We start from the raw sequence: 20,707 nt of genomic DNA, 5'->3' as shown, positions 1-20,707 counted from the left end.
CAGTACTCGAGATGTGGCCTGACTGGCCATACTCTTCTGAATGCCCCCCAAGATACCCTTGGCCTTCTCGGCCACAAGGGCACACTGCTGGCTCATGGGGAAGTTGCCCACCAGCACTCCCAGGTCCTTCTGCAGTTATTTTCCCCTCACCTGTACTGGTGCAGGGGGCTCCCCAGGTGCAAGGCTTTACACTTGCTTCATGAGGTGCCCCTCTGCCCAGCTCTGCAGCCTGGCCAGGTCAGGTTGAATTGCAGCACAGCCCGACAGGGTGTCAGCCTCACCTCCCAGTTTGGTATCATCAGCAAACTGCCTGAGGGGCTACTTCATCTGGGTCCATTGATGAAGATGCTGCACAAGACTGGACCCAGTCCTGACCTCTGGGGGACACCACTAGGACTCCAACTGGACTCTGTCATTGATCTGAGCTCTCTCCTGTGGCCAGATCTCAATTCACCTCACTGTCCCCTCATCTAACCCCCACTGGCTAAGCAAAACCAAATGCTTCTCCAAACCCCCCCAGCAAAGGAGTGCACATCTGAGGGTCCCCATCCATCCCTTGGTGGGGGAGGGGGGAGGACAGGCTCTAGTGTCAGTAGTTTTTATTTCTAGCATCCAGCCACGTACCAGGTGAGCGACCTTCCGTCGCGCTTACAAAGTACACCGCACAGCCACGCACCAGCAGGGTGCTTCCACTTGATAAATTAGGTCCTCTAGGCTCCACCAGACCTCGATGCAGCAGGCACATCACTGCTAGACAAGGAATTCTACATCAGGAAATGTTGCAGGCAAGGTCTTCTGGTCGACACTGAAGCTATTCTTCTGGTCTATGTTCTGATGACTCCTCGGTGGGGAGGACGCAGCCGTCTCCCCGCCCCCCATCCGCAGGCCTTAGTTCTTCTGGTAGTAGAACCACTTGTCAACTGTGTGAGGCAGAACAAAGCCCCACAGGGGGTTAGTCCTCTGGTAGTCACCCACTTACCAAGCAGTCACAGGCTGCTGTATGCATCACCTCCACTGCAGGGGCCTCCTCCCACTCCTGTCAACAACCCAAGAGGCTCCTGTGGGGCTCTGTCTCTGTGTTTGCCTTCCTGAAGAAGTCACCAAGCGTGATGCAGCTGAGGTGAAGACAACAGGCCAGAGCCAGCTCAGCTCTCTGGCTCAGCTGACTCAGAGAGGTCAACTCATTCTACCTCCCAACTTGCATGCCCACACAGAAGACATGAACTTCTCTGCAGGTTTATTAGTACCCATGAGAAGACTGGAAGCGAGAGCCTAGCTCCTCTCTGTCACACCTCTGAGGCCTCTCACCACCATCACTACCTTCTGACAGGGGCTTGTCCCTGTCACAGCAGTGTCCAGACTCTCTGTGGTTGTTGCCACCTCATGTGGAAGGACAACAGCCCAGTGAGGTGTCCACAGGCTCATTACCAGCTCCCAGTGGACACTCGTTCAGTGACAGATCTCCTACTGGTGGGTCAGCAGGAAATGAAGCACTGAAGAGGTGATTGACGTCTGCCTGTGAGGATATTGATGGAACCTCTCTTTGGGAAGAACTAAACCTGCTCTCCTGCTGTCACTGCCCTCCAGTCCTCTGCAGGGCAGCTCCTTCAGGGCCTGCTACAAACCTGATCTCTTCTAGAGTCAATTATGACACCTCAGGTCTCCTACCTACCACTATAGCATCATAGAATGGTCCAGGCTGGAAGGGCCTCCAAAGGTCATCTATTCCAAGCCCCCTTCAGCAGAAAGGGACATCCTCAGCTAGACCAGGCCACCCAGAGCCCTGTCAAGCCTCACCTCCTGGCCCAAACCACCTCCCTGGGCAACCTGTTCCAGTGTTCCACCACCCCCATAGTAAAGAGCTTGTTCCTAACATCCAATCTAAATCTGCTCTTCTCCAGTTTAAAGCCCCTGCCCCTCATCCTGTCACTGCAGGCCTTTCTAAACAGTTTCTCCCCAGCCTTCTTGTAGCCCCCTTCAGGTACTGGAAAGTTATCAGGTCTCCTTGGAGCCTCCTCTTCTCCAGGCTGAACACCTCACCCTCAACCTGTCCTCATAGCAGAGCTGCTCCAACCCCCTGATCATTTTCATGGCTTTCCTCTGGACCATCTCCATCAGGTCCATGTCCTTCCTGTACTGAGGAATCCAGGCCCTCAAGATCATCTAGTTCCAACCACCATGCCATGGACAAGGACACCTTGCACTTGCCTGCCTCAAGGAAGTATGGCTACCACAGAAGTTCTTCAGGAACCCAACTGCGGTACTGACACAACTTAGATCCCACAAGGTCCAATATTTCTCCTAGTGATAGAGCCACACCCAGCCATCAGGCAAGATGTTTCCTGTTTTCCAAATGGGAATTCCTGTGAGGAAGCCTCCACTCAATAATGGAAAGTAAACATGGGTTCTGAGCCTTACCTTCAGGTGGGATGGGGTTGGCAGCTTTACAGGGTGGTGCCTGAAACGAGAAGTGCATTAGGAAGGAGCAGCTGCTGACAGAGGCTGACCTCACACCTGAAGCTCACTAGACACAGACTCATAGAATTGTCAGGGCTGGAAGGGACCTCAAGGCTCAGCCAGTTCCAACCCCCCTGCCATGGCCAGGGACACCTCACACTGCAGCAGGTTGCTCACAGCCACATCCAGCCTGGCTGCAAACACCTCCAGGCAGGAGTGAGGCTTCCACCACCTCCCTGGGCAACCTGTGCCAGGCTCTCACCACCCTCATGGGCAACAACTTCTGCCTCACAGCCAATCTCAATCTACTCACTTCTAGTTTTGTTCCATTCCCCCCAGTCCTATCACTCCCTGACACCCTCAAAAGTCTCTCCCCAGCTTTCTTGTAGCCCCCTTCAGACACTGGAAGGCCACAATGAGGTCTCCTCAGAGCCTTCTCTTCTCCAGACTGAACAGCCCCAACTCCCTCAGTCTGTCCTCATAGGAGAGGTGCTCCAGCCCTCCGCTCATCCTCCTGGCCCTTCTCTGGACACCTTCCAGCACCTCCAGATCCTTCTTGTAATATAGGCTCCAGAACTGGACACAGTACTCCAGGTGGGGTCTCATCAGGGCAGAGCAGAGGGGGAGAATCACCTTCCTCAACCTGCTGGCCACACTTCTCTTCCTGCAGCCCAGGCTCAGGTTGGCTTTCTGGGCTGCAAGTGCTCACTGCTGGCTCATGTTGAGCTCCTCATGCACCACCACCCCCAAATCCTTTTCTTCAGGGCTGCTTTCAAGCCAATCCCTGCCCAGCCTATATGGGTGCTTGGGATTGCCCTGACATCACTTAGAGCTGCACCAGGCTTTAGTAGGCAGAGTTTAAGATCTAAGGAGTATAAATGGTCTGTGGCAGCCAGTGTTAAGTCAGCTGAGAGGGAATAAACTATTCCATCTGCAGCAGGAGTCCTGTCACCCTCATTCCACAGATGTCCTACATGCCAGAGCTGCTCTGCTCCAAGGACAGGCTGCAGTGCCACCTGCTTCTCACCACAAGCAGCTACCACTCCAGCCTCTATCTAGCTGCAGGCAGCCTGTTCAGTTTAAACTTGCAGTCTGATAGTGCAATAGAAGAACAAAGGCCTCCTGAAAACTCCTCTGAGGAGCTTTCACTTGATGTTTAACAACCAAAGACAGAGAAGGGTCCTCAGCTGGTGACATCCTCCTGGAGGGCTGTGCTTTGAAAAACCTAAAGCAATTTGGATACCAGCAGAGGATTCAAGCACTTCTGAAACCAAGACACTGCTACTTCACAAGCCTAGGGAGACAGAGTTAAGTCCTGTGAGTAGACAGGAGCACTACACTGGGAACTTGGGAGCTTCTCATTGCAAAGGAGGCACTGTCCTTGGCTGCAAGACTCTCAGGAATCAAGACCTCCTCATCTCAGAGAGACCTGTGAGGCTCTTGGAAGACCAAACAGTTAAAACACTGAACAGCTGACAGCCAAGCTGAAGTTCAGCTCTTCACACAAACTGTTTTGGATTCCATCTCCTAGATGACCTAGGGCAAGGAGAAGCCTCTTGAGGAACACTTGTCTAGTTCCACATCCACCCCATTTAACCAGAAACAGGTGCTGTGTTCAGTCATCCCAAACACTCTGAGCACACAGCAAGCTGTTCACACAGTGAGGGCAGATTTTGGCACCACACAAATCATCCTGGGGGTTAGGACAGACTAAAGGCTGGGGGTTGGACACTCCACTTTGTACTTACTGCATCCACAGTAGCTTTTGCACACTCTTGACTGCAGCAGAAAGGGCTGTCAGACACAGTCAGGTTTGTGCTAGAAGAGAAGAGTTGCTTGTGAGAAGGTGAAAGACAAACCTCTCCCCCAAGAGCATCAAATCATGCAGTGCTAAGGATCATGGATCTAGGTGCCAAAGTGAGGGACTTCTTAGGGTGTTGGGGAGTGATAGGACTAGGGGGGATGGATGCAAGCTAGAGGAGGGGAGATTGAGATTGGATGTTAGGAAGAAGTTGTTCCCCATGAGGGTGATGAGAGCCTAGTACAGGTTGCCCAGGGAGGTGGTGGAAGCCTCATCCTGCAACCAGGCTGGATGTGGCTGTGAGCAACCTGCTGCAGTGTGAAGTGTCCCTGCCCATGGCAGGGGGCTTGGAACTGGCTGATCCTTGGGGTCCTTTCCAACCCTGACAATTCTATCATCCAGTGAAGGGGACAGATGGGAGGAGACAGCCAGCAGCTAACAGCAAGCGTGGCAGCACTGAGGAAAGAGGGCTTCAGGGTGATTTGTTGTGGGAAAAGGACCATGCACAACCTCCACCCCCAACAGGAGCCCACCCTCCACCCCCCCCAGGAGCCCACCCCTCCAGCCCCACCCCCAGGAGCCCACCAGTTGATCTCCCCTCCGTCAGTCTTCTTTGCTATTAAAGCTTTCCAGTGCTCGTGAGTGCTCTTGATGACACTGATGGCAAAATCCTGCAGGAGGAGAGCAGAGCAAACATCACCTTGTGTGTAAACACTGCAACACCTTCTCCTGAACATCAGGTCCATGCAAGCCTGGCTTTGTAAGCTGATCTTAAACAGTGGCTGACCTGGCAAGGGACTCAGAGAGACCTCTCCCATCCCTGAGCCTTTTGGAAACAGCAGCAACCTCCCAGCTCACAACAGAGGATTTTACAACACAAATGGGGTTAGGATCAGAGAATTGGTTTGGTTGGAAAAAAGACTTTTAAGATCATCTAGTCCAACCATTCTCTGTCAAATCTGGTGTTAAACCATGTCCCTCAGCACCATCTCTACATGGCTTTTAAACCCCTCCAGGGATGGGGATTCAGCCACCTCTCTGGGGAGCCTGTTCCAGTCTTGGAGGACCTTGTCAGCAGAGTTTCTTCTAATGTCCAACCCAAACCTCCCTTGGTGCAATTTCAGGCCATTTCCTCTTGTCCTGGAACTTGTTACTAGGGAGAGGAGACCAACTCCCCACCTCACTCCAACCTCCTTGCAGGCAGTGGTAGAGAGCCAGGTGGTCTCCCCTCAGCCTCCTTTTCTCCAGGATAAAGCACCCCAAGTCCCTGAGCTGCCCTCACCAGACCTGTTCTTCCCCCTTCCCCAGCTTTGCTGCACTGATCTGGACCTGTTCCAGCACCTTGATGTCTTTTTGTAGGGAAGGCTCCAAAGCTGACCCCAGGACTCAAGGTGTGGCCTCCCTAGTGCTGTACACAGTGGGACAATCACTGCCCTGCTCCTGCTGGTCACCCTGTTGCTGACAGAAACTTGAGTGCTGTACACAGTGGGACAATCACTGCCCTGCTCCTGCTGGTCACCCTGTTGCTGACACAGACTTGAGTGCTGTACACAGTGGGACAATCACTGCCCTGCTCCTGCTGGTCACCCTGTTGCTGACACAGACTTGAGTGCTGTACACAGTGGGGCAATCACTGCCCTGCTCCTGCTGGTCACCCTGTTGCTGACACAGACTTGAGTGCTGTACACAGTGGGACAATCACTGCCCTGCTCCTGCTGGTCACCCTGTTGCTGACACAGACTTGAGTGCTGTACACAGTGGGACAATCACTGCCCTGCTCCTGCTGGTCACCCTGTTGCTGACACAGACTTGACTTTTGAGATGGGAGGACACACCAAGGTCACCCATCAAGGCCAGAAGAAACCAACCACAGATACTGTGGTCTTGGGCCAGTGCACCTCCACCCCACTGCTCCTCCCACTCAGTTTGTCTCCAGCAGTGAGCTGATCTCCACCTAGCTGTGAGCTTTCTTCCACTTCAAGCTAATCATTCAGCTAGATCAACAGGAAGCCTCTCAGTTACTCCACAAAGCAGCTGCTGCCAAGCCTATTGTGGCTTTTTCCCTTAAGAAAGCGGCAGAACATGTTCAGGCCTTCACCTGCCAAGTGGAGAAGGAAGCCACCCAACTCTTTGTTAGCATAAGCAGCAGAAATGAATATCCTGGTTTGCTACCACAGGGAGCCAAATAAAACACTGTAGGAACATGTGCAAGGTTCTTTGTCCCTGCTTTCCACCCTGGCCTCCATTCTGGTTTCACCCATCCTGAGGGGCAGCCCATCTGACCACGTGGGCCAAGTTCCATGACTGTCATTTCAGCTCCCTTTACTCCTTCCTTTCCCTCCTCTGCACCAGTTCTGGAGCTGAGTCTCCTCACTAACCAGCTCAGGGGCCAGCAGGACTGGCAGAAGGAAGGTGCAGAAGAAGGGTTTAACCCCTTCAGGAGCAGTGAGTTACCTGACCCACCAAAGAGAAGAGGAGGAATAACTGCCAAGACAAAGCCTTGCTCAAAAGGTGTGAGGGAACACTTTTACACCTGGGGGAAGAAGTGTTTTAACTCCTCCAGTTAACTCACTTGAACAAAACCAGTGAGCAAACAGTGATGTCAAGCACCCTTTACTTCAGAGCCAAAGCAAATAAACCTGGTGTTTCCCATCTAGACCTTGACATGGATGCTCCCAACCCTGAAGTGATCCCACATGGAGGCCACAGAATGGTTTGGGTTGGAAGGGACCCTAAAGGTCATCCAGTTTCAACCCCCCTGCCATGGGCAGGGACACCTCCCACTGGACCAGGTTGCTCAAGGCCTCACCCAACCTGGCCTTGAACACCTCCAGGGAGAATAGCCAAGAGCAGCAGGGCTACTGCCCTATGCTTTTCCTTCTAGTACTCCTAGGCTGGGAGCAAGCAGACTGGAAACCAGCAGGAAGAATGAAGACAGCTCTCAGCAGCCCCAGAAAAATTCACCCTGAACAGCCACTCCCTGATGTCCCCATGCACCTTGAGCTCATCCATTTGGGCAGGGTGTCTGTGCACACTCTCAGCACCAAGCAAAGCCATCCTACCTTGTCTTTGAACTCGCCATTAAAAGCAAACTGGTTCTCTGGCTTCCCATCAGGCACTTTGTACCTTCTGAACCAGTCCACTGTAGCTTCCAAGTAGCCAGGCTTCAACCTTCTGACATCATTGATATCTAGGCAGGAAGAAAAGGTTTGTTAAGCCAGATCTAGTGACACAAGCTCCTCAGCTGCAGGCATTCTGGAGGCTGCCCAGGGCAGTGGTTGAGTCACCATCCTGGATGTGTTTGTGAGCTGTGTAGATGTGGTGCCTGGGGAGATGGCTTGCTAGGGAAAGGTTAATGGACTGCATCACCAAATGCATGAGGCTGGAAGGGATCCTCAAAGGTCATCTTGTCCAAACCCCCTGCAGCAAGCAGGGATGTCTCCAATTAGATCAGGTTGCTCAGGGCCCCATCAAGTTTAACCTTAAATGTCTCCAGGGATGAGGCCTCCACCACATCTCTGGGCAAGCTGGTCCAGTATTTCATCACTTGCATTCTGAAGAACTTCCTCCCAATGTCCAACCTAAATCTACCCTGCTTCAAACCACTGGCTCTCATCCTGTCACCACAGGCCCTTCTGAACAGTCCTTCCCCAGCCTTCCCACAGGTCCCCTTCAGCTACTGGTATGCAGCTATAAGGTTTTCCCAGAGCCTTCTCTTCTTCAGGCAGAACAACCACAAGTCTCCCAGCCTGCCCCCATAGGGATGGTGCTCCAGCCCTCTGATCATCTTCATGGCCCTCCTCTGGACCTGTTCTAGCAGGTCCATGTCACTCCTGTGTTGAGAGCCCCACAGCTGGGCACAATACCTCCAGGTGAGGACTCACCAGAGCAGTGGGGCAGAATCACCTCTCTGATGTCATTTGGGCTGCCAGTGCCCATTGGTGGCTCACATCCAGTTTCTTACCCATTAGCACCCCCAAGTCCCTTTCTGCAGGGCTGCTCTCAGTCTCATCTCCCAAACTAAAGGATTCTATGATTTTTATGAGCTACTACCCTGCTCTTCTCTGCTACTCCTGGGTACAGCAAAGACTCAGAGTGGATATCTGCATGGGCAAGTCAGTTTTCCAAGTATCTCCCAAGTGTCCCCAGGGGCATGAGACAGCTTTGATTAGAGACTCACTGGACAACCCCTTTCCTTCTGCTCAAGAGGACAGGCTGCACAGGCACTTTGAGATGCCAGGCTGGGCAGAGGACTGACAATTTGGGACAATCAGCCTTAAAATGCTTTGCTGTAGGGTTGATAACACCCTGCCCTGCTGTCCTTCCAGTGATTAACACCCTGGCACAGAAGGAACAAGCCTATATCCTGACTGGAAGGTTACTTGCAGGCTCTGAAGGGAGAAACACTAAAAGCCTGTTCCTCACACCTGGTACTTACCATTATAGCTGTCTGCCTCAGGGTCTTCAACATTGATAGCAATTACTTTCCAGTCTGTCTCCCCCTCATCAATCAGTGCCAGGGTGCCCAGCACCTTCACTTTGATGACTTCTCCTCGAGAGCAGACCTGCAAGGACAATGACCTTGTCGTCTGTGCTGCTGCACCCCAGGAATGCACAGCAGGAGCTGGCACAAGCTGCGAGCGCTCGGCGAGCAGCAGTGTGCCACAGAATTAGCTGTTGCTTCTCAGCCTTGGCTTCTGCCTCAGGAAATCATCAACCAGCTCCAGAAGTTAGTGGAGGGAAGTAAAAAGGCAGAGGAGGTGGGAAGTGAACCCTGCCTCAGGATAGTTCCAGGCGTGCCTTACCTTGCTGCCGATCTCACAGACGTCAATGGGATCGTTGTCTCCGCAGCAGCCAGTGTTCTCATCTTTGTGCCCTGGGTCCTCCCAAGTCTGCAAAACAAAAACCAACCCCCCACCAAACACACACAGGAGTAAGCTCTCAAGTGTAAGGAGTAAGCTCTCAAGCTCTCAGTATCTGAAGGGGGCTACAGAAAGGCTGGGGAGGGACTGCTCAGGATCTCAGGCAGTGATAGGACTAGGGGGAATGGAATGAAGCTGGAGGTGGGGAGATTCAGGCTGGAGGTGAGGAGGAAGTTCTTCCCCATGAGAGTGGTGAAGCCCTGGAATGGGTTGTCCAGGGAGGTGGTTGGGGCCCTGTCCCTGGAGGTGTTTAAGGCCAGGCTGGCTGAGGCTCTGTCCAGGCTGATCTAGTGTGGGGTGTCCCTGCCCATGGCAGGGGGGTTGGAACTGGCTGATCCTTGTGGTCCCTTCCAACCCTGACTGATACTATGATACTGTAAGTGGAAACAAAGAGCAGGTTCATTGACTTGATGATCTCAGAGGTCACAATTCAACTGTGATTTCAGGCATGCAATTGCCTCCAAGGCACAGATGATGCTGGCCCACTTGATGCTGGCTTGCAGGGCTTTATGTGCCTGCAAATGTGCTTTGAATGATAGAACCACAGACTTGTTAGGGTTGGAAGGGACCTTAAACATCAGCCAGTTCCAAGCCCCCTGCCATGGGCAGGGACACCTCATACTACAGCAGGTTGCTCACAGCCACATCCAGCCTGGCTGCAAACACCTCCAGGCAGGAGGCTTCCACCACCTCCCTGGGCAACCTGTGCCAGGCTCTCACCACCCTCATGGGGAACAACTTCTGCCTCACATCCAATCTCAATCTCCCCACTCCTAGTTTTGCTCCATTCCCCCAGTCCTATCCCTACCTGACAGCCTCAAAAGTCCCTCCCCAGCTTTCTTGTAGCCCCCTTCAGACACTGGAAGGCCACAAGAAGGTCTCCTCAGAGCCTTCTCTCCTCCAGACTGAACAGACCCAGCTCTCTTAGCCTGTCTCCATAGGAGAGGAGATCCAACCCTCTGCTCATCCTCCTGGCCCTTCTCTGGACACATTCCAGCACCTCCAGATCCTTCCTGTGCTAGGGGCTCCAGAACTGGATGCAGTACTCCAGGTGGGGTCTCCCCAGAGCAGAGTAGAGGGGGAGAATCCCCTCCCTCACCCTGCTGGCTATGCTTCTCTTGCTGCAGCCCAGGACGTGATTTGCTTTCTGGGCAGTAAGTGAATTTGAGATGAAAGGTCTTATCTTGCCAAGGGTGAGCTGCCCCCTCCCACCACCCACACTTTTCCCCCACAGCTCTCCAGACTTGCTCCTCCAGGCCCATGGCTGCATAAAGGTGAAGTTCACATCTATAAAAGACACTTAAGTGATTTGGCTGCCTGCCTGTTCCTCTCCTCAGTCATCTCTTAACAGACACTTCCTGAAGTCCAGATAGCAGCCTGACAGAGGTGGAAGACCAGGCAGGGTGTATTGCTTCCTTTGAATTAAGGAATTACAGACATGCTGTCCTGCTAGAGCAGTGACAAGGGTGCAGAGTCCCTGTGCTTCTCCCCTAGAGTGGGGAGCAGGAGATGAAAGACAGGATTCTAGAAAGCTCTTGAGCTATGTCTCCAAAACCCAGGAAACTGCTTGAAACAAGCTCCTGGTCAGGAGTGCAAGGACACTGTGCCTATGGGCACCCTAAGGAGCATCTACCTTTAAGGTTGGTGAGAGAGAAAAAGGAGGAATGCTCTTCCCAGGACACCACTAGGATAGCCAAGAGCTCATGATGCATCCAGACAGATGTCCAGGTGTCACTGTCTGCTGCCCCCACCACACCAGCTGCTTCAGACAAAGTCTGCCTGTGCAGATGCAGATAGCCTGCCTCACATATCCTCTAGACTGCTGAGAGCCCTTCTCAAACCCAACACTAAACTCAGGACATCTACCATCATCCAGGCTGGTTGTGTGGTTTAGACTCTGAACAGTAAGATGGGCAGCAACAGGAAAGGTAAAGTCTCCAGATCTGTTTGTCATTGTCCAAATAGAATCTTCTGTAAAGATTCAACCTAAGGGCTGTACCCCAAAATCCTGCCCCCTCCTTGGAGGTGTTCAAAGCCAGGTTGGATGAGGCTTTGAGCAACCTGGTCTAGTGGGAAGTGTTCCTGCAAGGAGGTCAGAACAAGCTGTTCTTTGAGGTCCTTTCCAATCCATTCTATCATTCTATGATCCTGTACCATTCGTTTAAAACTTCACCTCTTTAATGCTTCATCAAGAAAGAACTGAAGGCTTTGCACTGCTAGTTGCCCCCTGGGATGAACCTTCATCTTCCTTGGGTGGTGACAGCTTCCATTATCCAAAGACAAGGACCTGCCAGCTGCTGTCCAACCAAGCTGCCGAGCGGCCAAAGAGAGGAGGGACACAGCAGGTAGCTCACCAGCAGCAACTGCTCATTCTCCCTCTTCACAGCATTAGCTGCAAGCCTCCCTCTACTTCAAACCCTTGCTTTCAGCCCAGCAGAAAGGATGAGCCCCCAAGAGAAGCTACCTGTGGGATAGCACCGTAGTTCCAGATGTAACCCTTGTGGGGGAACACGTTGGCTACGAAGCGCAGCTTTCCTTTCTTCACGTCTTGCTTGATGGGGTTCAAGGGATCCTTTGTTGCAATCTGAAAGAGAAGTTACAGAAACCTCCCTGTTTTGCTAAGAAAAAAACAAAACCAAACCACCCAGACAAATCATTAAATTATTTATTTAGGTAACAAAGCTGGCTGCTGACTGACAAGGCAGGAGGTTTGGACTCAGCCTTGGAGAGTCCAACCCAAACAACTCTGTGACTCTCTGACTCTATGAATTAATTATGACACAAGAATGGATGTTTGCAGGAAGGGCAACCTGAAAGTGCTTTTGCTTCTAGGAGTGAGGAGAAAACCTTGCCATGACATTCATGGCAGGAAGGGACAGGGGTTAATGGATATAAACTACAGCATAGGAGGTTCCACCTCAGCTTGAGGAAGAACTTCGTTGTGAGGGTCCCAGAGCCCTGGAGCAGGCTGCCCAGGGAGGTTGTGGAGTCTCCTTCTCTGGAGACTTTCCAGACCCATCTGGATGTGTTCCTGTGCAAGCTGTGCTAGATTCTGTGGTCCTGCTCTGGCAGGGGGGGGTGGACTTGATGATCTTTGGAGGTCCCTTCTAACCCCTGACATCCTGTGATCAGGAGCTGACCCCGAGGCCAACAGCAGATATTGGACAACTCCATTTCCTCTTCCATTGCCACCTCCCGGGATATGGTTTCAGCAGACGTAGATACAAACCTCCTCCCTGGAGGTGTTCAAGGCCAGGAAGCTGAGGCCTTGAGCAACCTGATCTAGTGGAAGGTGTCCCTGCCCATGGCAGGAGGGTTGATCTAGATGACCTTTAAAGGTCCCTTCCCACTCAAGGCATTCTATGATGAGTCTATGAATTCCAACTTCCGCAGGTCTCGGCCTCCGCACTACAGCTCAGTCATTGAGCAAATATTTACAGGAGCACTCAGAAACCACTCTGCTTCAGGAGGTGGAGGTGAGGAGGAGAGAATCAGCAAGGCCAAGCATTAACAGATTAGTCAGCTCAAGCACTGAAAGCTAAGAAGAGTCATACAGTTACCTCCATTTTAGCGTTTGTCCATCGAGGTACTTCCACAACCATGTTGAACACATTCTGAGGAAAGCAAAACACCAATCAACAGGAAGGAATCTCAAGGCCACACTTGAAACTGGGGGACATAAATAATTAGACAGGAAAGACAGACACCTCAGAACATTTTTCCCCTGTTGTTGTCTTCTTTTGGTTTCTTTTTCTTTTCCCCTCCAGTGCCATGGAAGTCCCAGAATCACAGAACGTTAGGGGCTGGAAGGAAGCTCAGAAGATCATCCAGTCCAACCCCCAGGGATCAGTGCTGGGCCCCAGCCTCTTTAACAGCTTCACTGATGATCTGGATGAGGGCATGGAGTCAGTCATCAGCAAATCTGCAGATGACACCAAGCTGGGAGCAGATGTTGGTCAGTGAGAGGGCAGAAGGGCTCTGCAGAGGGACCTCGACTGACTGGACAGATGGGCAGAGGCCAACAGGATGGCATTCAACAAGTCCAAGTGCCAGGGGCTGCACTTTGGCCACAGCAACCCCAGGCAGAGCTACAGGCTGGGGTCAGAGTGGCTGAGAGCTGCCAAACAGAGAGGGACCTGGGGGTGCTGATTGACAGCCGTCTGAACATGAGCCAGCAGTGTGCCCAGGTGGCCAAGAAGGTCAATGGCATCCTGGCCTGCATCAGGAACAGTGTGGCCAGCAGTAGCAGGGAGGGCATTGTGCCCCTGGACTCTGCATTGGTTAGGCCACACCTTGAGTCCTGTGGCCAGTTCTGGGCCCCTCAGGTTAGGAAAGATGTTGAGATGCTGGAAGGTGTCCAGAGAAGGGCAACAAGGCTGGGGAGAGGCCTTGAGCACAGCCCTGTGAGGAGAGGCTGAGGGAGCTGGGGTTGCTTAGCCTGGAGAAGAGGAGGCTCAGGGGAGACCTCATTGCTCTCTACAACTACCTGGAGGGAGGTTGTAGCCAGGTGGGGGTTGGTCTCTTCTCCCAGGCAAGCAGCACCAGAACAAGAGGACACAGTCTCAAGCTATGCCAGGGGAAGTTTAGGCTGGAGGTGAGGAGAAAGTTCTTCACTGAGAGAGTCATTGGTCATTGGAATGTGCTGCCCAGAGAGGTGGTGGAGTCTCCATCCCTGGAGTTGTTCAAGAGGGGATTGGATGTGGCACTTGGTGCCATGGTCTAGTCATGAGGTCTGTGGTGACAGGTTGGACTCGATGCTCTTTGAGGTCTCTTCCAACCTTGGTGATACTGTGATACATCCAGGTGGGTTTTGAGTATCTCCAGAGAGGGAGACTCCACAACCCCCCTGGGCAGCCTGTTCCAGTGTTCTGTCACCCTCATAGGGAAAAAAAATCTTCCTCCTGTTTCCATGGAACTTCCTATACCTCAGCTTCCACCAGTGCCCCTTGTGCTGGCATTTGGCATCCCCCAGCAGAGCCTGGCTCCAGCCTCTGGGCACTCACCCTGCACATCTGTATAAGGTCACCCCTCAGACTCCTCCAAGCTAAAGAGACCCAGCTCCCTCAGCCTCTCATGGTAGAAGTCACAGAATGTTGGGGGTTGGAAGGGACCTCTGGAGATCATAAGAGTCTAACCTCCCCCTGCCAAGGCAGGTCCACCTAGAGAAGGTCACACAGGGACACACCCAGGTAGGTTCTGAATGACTCCACCACCTCTCTGGGCAGCCTGCTCCAGTGCTCTGCCACCCTTACATTACAGAAGCTCCTCATGTTCCGATGGAACTTCTCACATTCAAGTTTGTGCCTGTTGCCCCTTGTCCTGTCCCTGGGTACCACTGAAAGCAGACTGGCTCCATCCTCCTCACCTCACCCTTGAAGTATTTAATATCACTGATGAGATCCTCCTCAGTCTGCTCTCTCCTAGACTACAAGAAACACATCACAGAGATGCTCCAGCCCCCTCAGCATCTTTGTAGCCCTTTGCTGTACCCTCTCCTGCAACTCCCTGTCCTTCTTGAGCAGGGGAGCCCAGGAATGGACACAATACTGCAGATGTGGCCTCACCAGGGCAGAGTAAAGAGGGAGGAGAACCTCCCTCAAACCACTTGCCACACTGTTCTCGATGCACCCCAGGATGCCATTGGCCTTCCAGCCAGCTGCATGGCAACCCAAAGCTGAATGACACTGAAGACACCAGGAAAAGCCAGATTGAGGTTACCCACACTCTATCAGCTGCCACCTAGGAACATCTCCATCACCTTCCCAGCTTTCAGAACAGAAGGTTAAAGTGACTCAAAGGCAGCCTGGATGTAAATGAGGTGTTAAGACATATTAATACACAAAGAACTTAATGCTCCAGCAAGGGCCACTCTGACAACATAGAAGGGACAAGGCCTACAGGAGCAAGCCACCTGTTTAATAAAGTGGGAAATAGCTCTGAACAACCTAGAACATCCCACTCCAATATTCTAGTCTCACTTGAAGCAAGGAAAGATGCTTGAGCTTCTCTAAGCTGACACTCCTACAAAAGCAGACCTCAGCAGCAGCATGGTGTGAGAACAGAAGTCTGGGAGAGACATAAAGCCATAGGTTGGACTCTCTGCTTCACAGGTGATGCTTAAAAACCTCTCCAGTTGATTCTAGCTGGGCTGAGAGGCCTCTTGAGAGCTCAGTGTCAGGCTCCTCTTTAGTCTGTTCCATGCTTGAACCTTCACACTTGCTGTTTGAAGAGGTGATGGCTTTGAGTCAAGACAAACCTCACTCCCTAGCCCTGACAAAGTTCCTAATCCCTACCTTAAGCAGCCTTAGACTGCAAAACTCCCTTGCACCTGTATTGCACCATAATTAGATCACTCTTATGCAACCAGTGCTGTTACATCATTGACTTTGTCCACACCCTCCCCTAGCAGAAGTTTGTTACTGCAGTGGCTCAGCATTCATTTCACACAATCACAGAACTGTCAGTGTTGGAAGGGACCTCAAGGCTCAGCCAGTTCCAACCCCCCTGCCATGGGCAGGGACACCTCACACCACAGCAGGCTGCTCACAGCCACATCCAGCCTGGCTGCAAACACCTCCAGGCAGGAGGCTTCCACCACCTCCCTGGGCAGCCTGTGCCACGCTCTCACCACCCTCATGGGCAACAACTTCTGCCTAACATCCAATCTCAATCTACCCACTTCTAGTTTTGTTCCATTCCCCCCAGTCCTATCCCTCCCTGACACCCTCAAAAGTCCCTCCCCAGCTTTCTTGGAGCCCCCTTCAGACACTGGAAGGCCACAAGAACGTCTCCTCAGAGCCTTCTCTTCTCCAGACTGAACAGCCCCAACTCCTTCAGTCTGTCTCCATAGCAGAGCAGCTCCAGCCCTCTGCTCATCCTCATGGCCCTTCTCTGGACACCTTCCAGCACCTCCACATCCCTCTTGTAATAGAGGCTCCAGAACTGGAGGCAGTACTCCAGGTGGGGTCTCCCCAGAGCTGAGCAGAGGGGGAGAATCACCTTCCTCAACCTGCTGGCCACACTCTCTTGCTGCAGCCGAGGCTCTGGTTGGCTTTCTGGGCTGGAAGTGCTTACTGCTGGCTCATGTTGAACTTCTTATCCATCAGCACCAAGTCTTTCTTCGAGGCTGCTTTCCAGCCAGTCCCTGCCCAGCCTGGATTTGTGCCTGGGATTGCCTCGACCCAGCTGCAGGACCCTGCCCTTGGTCTTGTTGAACCTCATGAGGCTGTCATGGGCCCAGCTCTGCAGCCTGTCCAGGTCTCTCTGGATGGATCCCTTCCCTCCAGCCTGTCAGCTGCACCACACAGCTTGATGTTGTCAGTGAATTCACTGGGGTGCCCTTGGTGCCCCTGTCCATGTCAGTGGCAAAGATGTCAAAGAAGATTGGTCCCAGGACTGCAGTCCAGATGTAAAAATGCTATTTTTGTTTCTAAGTAACTCCAGGAAAGGACTGAGGCAAGCAGTGCTGACTTTGCAGGTGAGGAAAGGTGACCTGGGGGTGCACCTTTGCCAGCCTTGCAGTTTCCCCACAGGGCCACTGGCAGCCCAAGACACCCAGCAAGTAGCCCAAGGTCACTCCCTTGCCATAGCAAGAGGCACAGGTACAGATAAGGTCAGCACCCAACAACAAACCACCCTGCAATCCTCTCAGTGTCTTAAGGATAAAGATCAAGGAGCCTAGACAGAGTAAGACAACCTTTTGCTCCAAGCTGGGCTCCCTACCACAGCTGGTAACGAAGCAGCTAAGTAAGGAGTAAAATCTCTGCAGAGAGGAGCTCCAGCCACAGACAGAGGTCTAATGTGATCAGCATTGTTGTGTAACTTCAGGGGCTGTGACCTTCAGTGGTTACTTGCTTCTCTTAATGACCTGGCAAACAGCATTAGCCCCAGAGGGACTCTGGCAAGCAGCACTAAGTGCCTGAAGGCACACCAGTAGCCCAGCTTCCCTTGTTAATCATTCCCAGCCCAAGGGAACCCTCCTCACCCCTACACACACTCCCCTGCTCTGTGAGTGTTTGCAAAGCACAGGATCAGCTGGGTTTCCCTTGTCCCAGCTACCTTTCAGACACCTGCAGTTGAGATCTGCTTTCCCCACCTGGCTGCACAAACTGCTTCATTGCTCTCCTTGATCATCACAATCCATCTGTCCCCTCCTGAGCAGGCAAAAGCCACCTCAGACTTCATAGTATCATAGTATCAGTCAGGGTTGGAAGGGACCACAAGGATCAGCTAGTTCCAACCCCCCTGCCATGGGCAGGGACACCCCACACTGGATCAGCCTGGCCAGAGCCTCAGCCAGCCTGGGCTTAAACACCTCCAGGGACAGGGCCTCAACCACCTCCCTGGACAACCCATTCCAGGGCTTCACCACTCTCATGCCACTTGCCAGAGCATATCCTGAACACTTCAAAGCTCCAGCAGCTACCTCTTAGATGTTCAGCTCTCCATTTTGCATATTCTTCTCCCTCCCCATTTTTCCTTTCCCATAACCACTCTCCACCTCCCAAGGAACAGAAGCACACACATTCAGACAGTTCACCCACCCCATTTCCCAGGCTGCAGAGCTTTCTAATGTGGGCTAAATACCCCCTCCCACCCCCCCACCCCCAATTAGAGACAAGCCACAAAGGTAAGGAAGAGTCAGAGAGCCCAAGCTTCCACTGCAAAAGCACTCAGTGAAATGTGAAACACAGCTGCTTGGGTTTCCTGGGGTGTTTCAGGCAGTGATTCACAGCAGCCAAATTTGACTAGAGCTGCTGGAAGGATGTGACAGCACTGCATGTGGCAGGTTCCCCCCACCTGCACTAAAAAGGGAGGCAAGAGGCTGCCAGGAGCTGCTGCAGCCAGAATTTAATATCCTCCCCTTCTGCAGAAGGTGGTGGAAGCCTCATCCCTGGAAGCTTTTTGCAGCCAGGCTGGATGTGGCTGTGAGCAACCTGCTGCAGTGTGAGGTGTCCCTGGCCATGGCAGGGGGGTTGGAACTGGCTGAGCCTTGAGGTCCCTTCCAACCCTGACCACTCTGTGATTCTATGCTCAGTAGCTGCTGACGCTGCAGGCATAAAGTAGCCTTACTGCAGTCATAAAGTAGCCTTACTGCAGTCAAAACTCCAGCCTGAAACACCAGAAAGCACAAAAAGAGGAGTGTATGCAAATATTGAGCTAAATGGTGTTGATCCTTTTAACCCAAAACCCTTTCCTGTGACCTCATGGGCAAGTTCCAAACCACCATTTGTATCTCAGACATGAACAGGAGAATGAGATGATCCACCCTTTTCTCCTACATCACTCTTCCTGAGGCTCTGACTAAGAGGAAAGGGAATTCATTCTTTGCAAGACCTGGCAATGCTTTAGGTGCCCCTGCTAAGAGGCAACATAAGGAACTTGGGGCCTCCCTCGGGGACCCCAGGCCAGCTACGAGCAACTGGGAGCCTCCTCTGGGGACCCCAGGGCCAGCTGTGAGCAACTGGGAGCCTCCTCTGGGGACCCCAGGGCCAGCTGTGAGCAACTGGGAGCCTCCTCTGGGGACCCCAGGGCCAGCTGTGAGCAACTGGGAGCCTCCTCTGGGGACCCCAGGCCAGCTACGAGCAACTGGGAGCCTCCTCTGGGGACCCCAGGGCCAGCTACGAGCAACTGGGAGCCTCCTCTGGGGACCCCAGGGCCAGCTGTGAGCAACTGGGAGCCTCCTCTGGGGACCCCAGGGCCAGCTGTGAGCAACTGGGAGCCTCCCTCGGGGGACCCCAGGCCAGCTGTGAGCAACTGGGAGCCTCCTCTGGGGACCCCAGGCCTACAGAGCTCCCGGGACACCGCTCAGGCTCCAGGCCCAGCCCCGCAGCGAGGCCACACCAGCCACCTGCCTCGGTGTCCTTTCTCCCCTCTTACCTTGCCGGCATCCGCGTAGATAGGGATATCGTGGAAGGGGGAGATGTAGCTGCCGGCGGCATCCTCTGCGAGGCAAGAGGCAGCGAGTCAGAGCCTGCCTCACCGGGACAGCCTCCAGGCCCCTACCCTCCTGAGGCGGGATGCTCCCCTCAGGTGAGGCTGGCACCTCAAACCTACCCCCCCCCCCCCCCCCCCCGCCGCCAAGCTTCTCCCCTCCCCCCTCCCTCCCATTCACCCCAAGCCCCGAGAGGCCGAGGGGGAAAGGCCTCACTGAAGAAGAGGCGGTACTCCAGGCTGTGCGGCGCGGCGCGCTCCTCCACGCTGTACCCCGCCATGCTGCCCGGCCTGCCCTCAGCCTGCCGGCTGCCGCAGCGCGCATGCGCCGCCGCACACGCCCCCCTCCGCGCCGCCGGGGGGCGCACTGCGCAGGCGCCGAAGGGATTGCCGGCGAGCTGGCTGGCTTCCACCCCTCAACACCCCCCCCCTCGCTTCTCCCCACCGCGCCACGCGGACGCGCGCCCCCGCCCGCCACGACCAGTGGCGGGCGGGGGCGCGCGTCCGCGTGGCGCGGGGCAGCCGGCTCAGCCAACATGGCGGAGGCGCGGCGCTCGTGGAGTGGAGTCCAAGCGTTCAGCGGCGTTGAAAGCCCTCCAGGGGTGGGGACTCCGCCGGTGCCCTGGGCAGCCTGGTTCGGCGTTTAATCGCTCCTTCAATAAAGTGGTGTTTGGGTTTGGTTTGCTTTTGTTTTGTAACGTGGTGTCCAGTCTGAACCTCCCTCATCGTTCCGATCTCCTTTCAGGGTGTGGTGGTGAGCGATGAGGTCTCCCCTCAGCCTCCTTTTCTCCAGGCTGTATCAACACCAGGTCGCTCAGCTGCTCCTCACCAGCACTGTTCTCCAGACCCTTCACCAGCTCCATCACCTTTCCCTGGACCTGCTCCATTGCCCTTCCCTGGACCTGCTCCATTGCCCATCTCTAGACCTGCTCCATTGCCCTTCTCTGGACCTGTTCTGTTGCCCTTCCCTGGATCTGTTCCATTCACCTTCCCTGGACCTGCTCCATTGCCCTTCCCTGGACCTGCTCCATTGCCCATCTCTAGACCTGCTCCATTGCCCTTCTCTGGACCTGCTCCATTACCCTCCCCTGGATCTGCTCCATTACCCTTCTCTGGACCTGCTCTGTTGCCCTTCCCTGGATCTGTTCCATTCACCTTCCCTGGACCTACTCCATTGCCCTTCCCTGGACCTGCTTCATTTCCCATCCCTGGACCTGTTCCATTCACCTTCCCTGGACCTGCTCCATTGCCCTTCCCTGGACCTGCTCCTTTGCCGTTCTTTGGACCTGCTCCATTGCCCTTCCCTGGACCTGCTCCAGTGCCTCAATGTCCTTCCTGTAGTGAGGCAGTACTCCTCAACTTGCTTTAGGAAACAGACCTCAGCTGTGTCACTGCCCTGCCTCTGCAGCCAGGCTGTTGGCACCGTGCACAGAGCTGCAGGTCTGATAAAGCTGCTCAAGAGAACCAGTCCCAGCACTGAGCCCTGAGGAGCACCACTCGTGCCTGGTCACCAACAGGATTGAGGCAGTACTCCTCAACTTGCTTTAGGAAACAGACCTCAGCCGTGCCACTGCCCTGCCTCTGCAAGCCAGGC

At 53.8% G+C, this 20,707-nt stretch overlaps 1 protein-coding gene across 1 annotated transcript; it reads right to left on the bottom strand.

Annotated features, from left to right (window-relative positions):
* Positions 1-582: 582 nt before the first annotated feature.
* On the bottom strand, positions 583-19,438 carry PPA1 (inorganic pyrophosphatase 1). The gene is made up of 11 exons (XM_068140336.1): positions 19,331-19,438; positions 19,060-19,124; positions 12,741-12,794; positions 11,645-11,764; positions 9,064-9,150; positions 8,697-8,823; positions 7,321-7,448; positions 4,844-4,929; positions 4,206-4,275; positions 2,419-2,458; positions 583-920 (listed from the first exon to the last, which is right to left on the bottom strand). Exons 1-11 carry the CDS (start codon positions 19,392-19,394, stop codon positions 889-891), a joined length of 873 nt encoding a protein of 290 aa, XP_067996437.1. The 5' UTR covers positions 19,395-19,438; the 3' UTR covers positions 583-888.
* Positions 19,439-20,707: the final 1,269 nt, after the last annotated feature.

Source organism: Melanerpes formicivorus, unplaced genomic scaffold, assembly GCF_026170545.1.
Source record: "Melanerpes formicivorus ecotype bairdi unplaced genomic scaffold, bMelFor1.0.p_v2 SCAF_6, whole genome shotgun sequence".
NCBI classification, from domain to species: Eukaryota; Metazoa; Chordata; class Aves; order Piciformes; family Picidae; genus Melanerpes; species Melanerpes formicivorus.
The sequence above is the reverse complement of the archived record's forward strand: the minus strand, read 5'-3'. Positions and strand labels throughout refer to the sequence as shown.

What these genes read in the sequence shown, in the direction of transcription:
- PPA1 (XM_068140336.1), bottom strand. Translation starts at nt 19,394, where the DNA reads ATGGCGGGGTACAGCGTGGAGGAGCGCGCCGCGCCGCACAGCCTGGAG. An exon ending in TCTACGCGGATGCCGGCAAG is followed by an intron (nt 12,795 to 19,059) that starts GTAAGAGGGGAG and finishes TGCTTTCCTCAG; the next exon opens with AATGTGTTCAACATGGTTGT. An exon ending in TGAGGCAGACAGCTATAATG is followed by an intron (nt 7,449 to 8,696) that starts GTAAGTACCAGG and finishes CTTCCTGCCTAG; the next exon opens with ATATCAATGATGTCAGAAGG.